We start from the raw sequence: 7,201 nt of genomic DNA, 5'->3' as shown, positions 1-7,201 counted from the left end.
TGGCTATCAGTTTGTGCCAAGTATGATTCTCTTCAAACTGTGAGTCACCAAAGAGACTGACTTTCATAACTCAAGGCATTATTTCTAAGAAGGACAGCAGGGGTTAGCGAAACAAAAACAGTGTGAAACAGTTGAGGAACGCAAGTGTATCATGGATAAGACACGCAGTTCAGCTCTTCTAATCTGAGTCATTTTATTATGTCTCAGCTGTATTTCAGCTGTATTCACATATATTTAGCAGCGAAAGGTCTGAGTGAGTCATCTGTTGTTTTAGTGCCCCTAGTTAGGAAGATGTTCACGTGTTTTGTAGCTTACTTGAGTTTGCTGTTGGCTCTGTTGTAAGTAAAAGAGGATGCGCGGCCATTGAAGTGAGTCGGGGTTTTAATCACAGACTCGAGGGACGGACTCTTCCTCATAAGAGAAGAGGGCTTCAGTTCATCACACGACCCTGAGAGAGACACAACCACAGACACACAGGGGAAATTAGTCTTATTATTGCCACATTTCTCGGGAGTATTAAGATAACTGATAATACGAATGCCAATGTAAACCACTAATACATGACTAGAATAATAAAGTTTGGGGTCAGTATCAGATTTTTTTTTAACTAAACTAATAATTTTATTCTGCAAGGATAATGTATTTTTGGTCAAATAAATGCAATATTGGTGTGACTTAAAAGAGACAGTACAAGTTTTTAGAAAATGGTAGATATTTCCAGTATCTTCTTGGCTTGTCTTTCTACATATATATTTACTGCACTTCACTATCCTGAAGAACTGTTTGCACTATAAATGTATAATAATAATAATTATTATTATTATTGGATAACTAAGCGTAAGTCATCTGCGCATTCTGAAGTGTTTAAAAACAAATGTGAAGATCCTATTTTAGCATTCAAACTAATGCTCCAAGCAGATGAACTTTACTTCAAATTAAAATGATGTTAAGTACTGTAGCTATTTATTTGTTTGTTTCGGAGCAATATCTGGTCCAATAGGCCAAAATATAGATTTTGTATTACAAGTGTATACATGCACACAATTTCAAAATGTCTGTGGTGTAAGCAACAACATGCCACAGATGCTATGAACAGTTTAAACGTAAATGTTTCTCTGCGGTATGTGTGTTTGAGGATGACTTAAGTGTTGTTTGAAGGACACTCTTTAATTCTGTGTCACTGTGAAGTACCATTGTGGGGGAAATCTCCAAAGGCGATTTTTCTCTCGAGGGTCTTTGACAGCGGCTTGATTCCAGAGTGCCTCTAGAAACACAAAACGCATGTCAGAGATAGCCTGGCCCACGCTACAGTATAAATCCGTGATGTATTGTGAGATTTATGCTACCTGAATGGGTGAGACAGCAGCAGCAGGGGCTGTACGGACCGGTATGCCACTCAGTGGGCTTCTGGGAGATGTATGCATCTGTACTGAGCTGCTGGGTCCATCTAGAAGAAGACATTGAAACCCCTTTAAAAACGAAAGCCAAAGAAAATCCAATTTCCAGCCACACAGAGAACATAAAAAATCTGAATCATCCAGAAAAACTTTAATTTCTCACCCTTAAATCTGTTTAGCGTTACATATTTAGAAGAGCTAAGGTGTTGGACACAATGTGGAGCGGAGAGTCTAAAACCCACGTATCTGTTCTAAATGCACTCTAAACCATAGCTTTAAAATGTTGGCATGTGCTTAGCCCACTCAATAGGTCGAACATTTTGAAACATTTTCACAGTGGCATAATAATGCAATGAGGGCACAGGTATGTTTTTAGAGTAATTTACAACAGCTTTGATCATAGTTAAACAATCATAATGAAGAAATGGAGCTATCTGCTTTGGTGACCACTGACTTCTATTGTATAGACAGTATAGTAATAAAATATCTCAATTATCTTCTTTTAAAAATTGCTCTCAGGGGAGTAATGACGGAATTGCAATTTGTTGGATGAATGATCACTTCCAGGTCATTTACACAGGAAGTTCAGTGAGACATAATACGAAGTATTACGTGTTGGGTAAGTTACTCAAAAAAAAAAATTGCATCTTCAAAAGTGTAATTAGATTACTGTAGAAATTACTCTCTCTGAAAAGTATTTAATGACTTCTAAATCCTATATCAACCTCGACAAATAATAGATGCAAGGACAGACATGAAACAATAAATGAAACGTTATTCCTTCGAATAAATAAAGTTCGCAGTTTAGATCAGGGTCCAATTGTCACATATTAATGCTTAGTAAAGTATTGATAAGTTTAAGAATTGGGTAGCATTTAGAATAAGGTTTAGCATGAAAAAGGCATTAATATGTGCCTTTTAAGTAATAATAAACAGTCGATATCCCAGTAATATTTACATTAATAACTAGTTAATATTAAGTATTGGTGTTACCAATATTCTTATTAAAAGTACTTAATCTGAGAAGGGTACATAAAAGCATGCATTTTGACGTTAAAGTAAGAGGAATCCCTTTACTTTTTCAAAGCAAAAAGAGTTAAATTACAGTAGCTAATTACTTAGTAACTAGTTACACCCAACACTGAATACAAATAGTCAATGAGGACCCTTATGAAGACAATTATATTCTGATGAAGCAGGAATGACTGTGTGACGACGCTACATTAGACTTTCTGAAATACCCTATTGTATTCTGTAGAACATTTCATAAAAATCACAAGCTGAACCAAAGGTTATTAATAACGGGACTCTTTGTCGTATTATTCTAGGAACATTAAACAACCGCTCCAATCTAACATGACATCTTTTGTGATTATTGAGCAGAAGTCCTGCTGTCTCACCACCCGTAACTTACAGAAGTATCTGTCCAGCATTAAGACAGGCAGGAATGATTTGAGAGGTCTGGCTGCTGTAATGAGATCCAGACCTTCCTGCTGCCGTGTTACTGATAGATTGTGATGTTTGCAGACAAGAGATGTTTGGAGAGAATTACATCATTAGCTCAGATTAAAGCAGCGCTTCTGTTAGCATCTGCTTCGGCACGATAGAGTCATGATCTGAACATTTAATCACTGCCTAAATATTTTTTTTCAGCAATCAGTTTTCCATCTGAGACAGGTTACTCAGTAATGTCTCAGATATTTAAAATGAATGTTGCATAGGGAAAGGATGTGAAAAGTGGAGAGAAGAAGAATGGGAGGGGAAACAATGAGGGGGAAAAAAAAGAAAAGCGTAGGGAAAGGTTGTGTCCTCACTCGGCACAGCTGTGTCAAAAGACTTGATGAGAGATTTGACCGTGGCTCCTGGTTCTGAGGGCATGCTGCTTCCACTCTCATTGCCATTGGTTAGGAAGCCACCAGGTGCATTCTGGGACACGGTCATTCGGCACCAGTGAGGACTGCCATCTGAGTCAGAGAGACTGATGTCTTCACTCCATGACCTATCAATCACAGAACACATATACAGATATAGAGAGGCCACAGGGATGAGAACGTATTTTACATGAGGTGCTGCATGTGTATATGACTACACAATTTTACATGCTTTACAGTAAAAATAAAAATGAACAATAACAAAATTACGAATAAAAAAACAACAACTTTTTTATGACTTTGTAAAAATGAATGTTTAGTAGTTTGATAATAATAGTAATTATTAGTCATTTCAAATCATGTCAAAATGGCACTGAATATTAATAAATTAGTTAAATCATGTTTGACATCTCACCCCATAGTCAAGAGAAAAAAAGAGAAACTCTATTTGCATTAAAAATAAAAAAAGAAGATATTTTAAGACTGTATTTTTTTTTGACACAGCCTCCTGTGTCCTCCTCCAAAATTCATAGTGTCTAAACATGTGTAATTTGTTTTATCCTTGATTCTTTTATTCTTTTTTTTATGCCGCAATATAGTGTTTTTTTTTTTATTAATATGCAATATTTTATTAAAATACCACAATGGAATGCAATGCAGTTGAACAAAAGTAAAGCATCACAAATGTTTTTGTATTTGTGGAGTGGAGTAGAATAAGTATGCAAACATTTTTTCCACACAGTTTTTTACAGAGAAATATTGGTAAATATGTTCAACTGCAAGGAAATTAATGCCACAATCTAAACGCTAAAAATATTATAAAATAAGGCATCTGTGTTCTTTATACACAGTACAGTATATGCACATTTTAGTGAAGTTTACTACCTGAGGCAGCAATTTCCTCCTGTGCAAACAGTATTGCATGATATAAAAACACAAAATATGAAACTCTTAAAACACAGTTCTACTGATGCCTCTGCTCAGGATAAAGTCACAAGCTGGCTGTGTCACGTTTCTTTACTGTAGATGCACGTATACAAACGTGAAAGCGAAAAAATGAGAAACCCCAGTGGAAGCAGTCTTAAAAACACAGACATAACATGCTGGAATGATCTGATTTATTGACTTTAAAAATACAGAATACAACGATGACAATTTGAACACGTACATTTAAAACCCCATGTGTTAGAGATAAATAGTATTGTATCTCTCACGAGTACAAACGTCATTGCAGTCACATGAAAACAGTACACAGGTTACATTTGCACATTCACTGAATCGTAACAGAAACTGCATCATTTAAAGGCCGAGGTGTGAAACTACAAAGCATGCAATCATATTTTGGCACAGTCATGTCCTGAACTGTCGATACCAGCATGTAATATAATTTCTGATAAACTGCATCTAGATGAATATGTTCCTGCGACACATACAACCTGAGATTTGACAAAACGGCAGTCGAGGACCTGACTTCAAGTCTTTGAAAAGCTCGAATATGATTTTGTACACTTCCTATCTGAGAGCCATGCCTCATCCGGATTCGTGATATCATGTGATATTCACAGAAACTTTCGATCTGGAATTGGCCACAGACGATTAAACAATGCAAATAGGGATGTGGAGTGGAGTAGAAAGCTTCACGCTTGAGGAGCGCAAACGGGAGCGCTCAGCTGAGTTGTTTAGCTTGAACGTGAGGTAAAGCACGTTTCTCAAAAGCTTGATTTCTTATCACTACTTCTAGTGATTGTGATGTAGCAAAAAACAACAGAGATGACACAACCACTCAAACCTGCAGCGAACATCATCCAATACAAGCCATCGTCATTGGTTAGTGCTTGAGTAAATCAAATGAAAACATTTAAGAGTTAGTGGGTTGTAAACCAAACGGGTTTGAACCATAAGAATGAGTGTGTTTGAAGACTAAAGCAAGCTTGATATGTTGGAGTGCCGATAGGAATGGTTCGTCTGCCATCTAGTGTTGGACTTGCGTACAGCGACTCAAAACTAAATTTTCATCGTTTGAAAGTTGGTTAACGAAGGATCTCCATGACTTCGTGTAACTTGATGTATCTGCTCTGTCCAATGTGTCGACACAGAGAACATAAAAGAAACTGGTATTAGAGGGAAATTAAATGGTTTCCCCTTTCGTGGTTGCTGTTGAAATACAAACCGTTAAGACAAAATCAAAAAGTGCTGGTGAAGTAGTAAAGATCTATAAATGTTGGCTTTATTCCTAAGGCAGCACAATACAAAGCTATTTTTGTACTTTTAAAAAGACAGTGCCCAGTCAGGGATATAATAAATTAATGTCACAGATACATCCTTACATAATTTGTTCACTTTTTATTCCAATTATCCCCAATATTTCAATTGGCCTTGCTATAAAGGTAAAACAAAACAAAGCCTAAAGCAGGTCACATGATCAAACACACTTCAAATAGTGCAGGTGCTGTTTGCTTCAAAACAAACACAAAATATCTCCTCTGAGCAGCTGTGAAAACAGCATGAATTCCGGTTCTGTGATCTTTTTCATCCCCAAAAAAATCTGAATTTGTCTTGATTTTCTCTTCACAAATAATACTGACAGATAAATCTGTATTAGAACACTGTAAACCGGTCTAAACCCTAGACATCTATCGTCCCTCAACTGCAGTCTTGGAGGTCTCAAATGCAGGTCCGGTGGCAATCCTGAAAGAAACAAAGAAAACAGGGTATATTTAGCATTCAGATTTCAGTTCGGCAATGAAGATATGTTGTAAAATACTTGCTAAATTGAGTTTATTGGGATGAAAGCCTCAGATTGACTCAGATTGAGATGAGCAGCATCACCAGTAAATCGAGCATCATTTATCAAACTAATGTTTTTCATCATGGCAGCAAATGCTCATTCGTCATCATCAACCTCATGCATCTCTCTGGAAATCAATAACACACTTCATATTTCTCATTAGCAGATTATAAGCAGATGACTGAAGGGAGAAAACCTTCAAACGCTTCCAGAAACCTGTTTGTTTCACAATCTGAGTGCAAAAATCATAGCAAACAGCAGATGTCGCCACATACAAGGGAAGAAAAAAAGAAAAAGGAAAAGTAGAACTGGCAAACAAAGCAGACCCAGCCCTGTTTGAATAAAATGAGCACAGCCAATCAGATAGTAGTATTGTTCAAAGCAGTGGGCGGGTGGCTAAGGCAGGGAAAACAGGCAAGACGCAAGCTCTTGAACATCCTCAATGATTAAATCACTCTGACCATCCATAAGCATTCATACTAGCATTCTGTATGAGTGCTGGGCTGGTGATAACAGGGCACTCACCTGGGTCAGAGGGAAATCCTTTAGAGAGCAATCTCAGGGAGCATCTGAGGGAGGGGGGAAATCGACGAACACTGGCAGCCCGTTTGAACGGAGGGGAAGAGTTTTTAAAGATCTAGCAACTCAAATGCGCTACTTATAGAAGCGCCCATCTCAAAATACTTCAGCTGCTATTAAATACATGCACTCATCTTATCGGATTAGTGCACAGGTTTAGTGTCACATGATAATGGGGACACAATGTTGTTGCTAATGTGGTGCAGACTAATGCAAAATATTCTATGAAGCTAGCACACAAAACAGACATGAACACCAAAGCATTAATGCCAGCCCAACACCAAAGAGTAAACACTTTTTGACACTGGTGAAGATGTTGCTGGGACATTCATTTTCGTTTGTTGTATTAGAAGTTGTTCTTGGTGGATGAAATGTATAAATTTGTTGTTAATCAGTTCATTATCGGTTCAAGCTCAAGAGTGTTCATGATTAAGTGTTTTTCATTTAAAATATATGCCAGGCATATTTATTTGAAAATAAGGGTGGAAAAAGCTATATTGACTTCCTATGGCATCCCACGTTTTGTGTGTTTGTGATTTGGTGGCTAGGTAAAAAATATAAATAAA

The 7,201-nt window shown here is 37.1% G+C and overlaps 1 protein-coding gene across 5 annotated transcripts in view; it reads right to left on the bottom strand.

Annotated features, from left to right (window-relative positions):
• Nucleotides 1-296: 296 nt before the first annotated feature.
• LOC122344666 (cytospin-B-like) overlaps nucleotides 297-7,201 on the bottom strand; it is a 39,300-nt gene continuing 32,395 nt past the window's right edge. For 4 of the 5 annotated variants that reach the window (XM_043238190.1, XM_043238191.1, XM_043238192.1 and 1 more), the window contains exons 8-11: nucleotides 3,212-3,396; nucleotides 1,347-1,447; nucleotides 1,192-1,264; nucleotides 297-448 (exon numbers count right to left, since the gene is read on the bottom strand). In XM_043238190.1, coding sequence (XP_043094125.1) covers nucleotides 312-448; nucleotides 1,192-1,264; nucleotides 1,347-1,447; nucleotides 3,212-3,396 — 496 coding nt within the window. In that variant the 3' untranslated portion in view covers nucleotides 297-311. Of the gene's footprint in view, nucleotides 449-1,191; nucleotides 1,265-1,346; nucleotides 1,448-3,211; nucleotides 3,397-4,369; nucleotides 5,957-7,201 lie in introns of those variants that run through there. The other variant, XM_043238194.1, reaches the window with a different exon arrangement.

This window comes from Puntigrus tetrazona, chromosome 5, assembly GCF_018831695.1.
Source record: "Puntigrus tetrazona isolate hp1 chromosome 5, ASM1883169v1, whole genome shotgun sequence".
NCBI classification, from domain to species: domain Eukaryota; kingdom Metazoa; phylum Chordata; class Actinopteri; order Cypriniformes; family Cyprinidae; genus Puntigrus; species Puntigrus tetrazona.
This window is presented reverse-complemented; position numbering and strand designations above follow the sequence as displayed.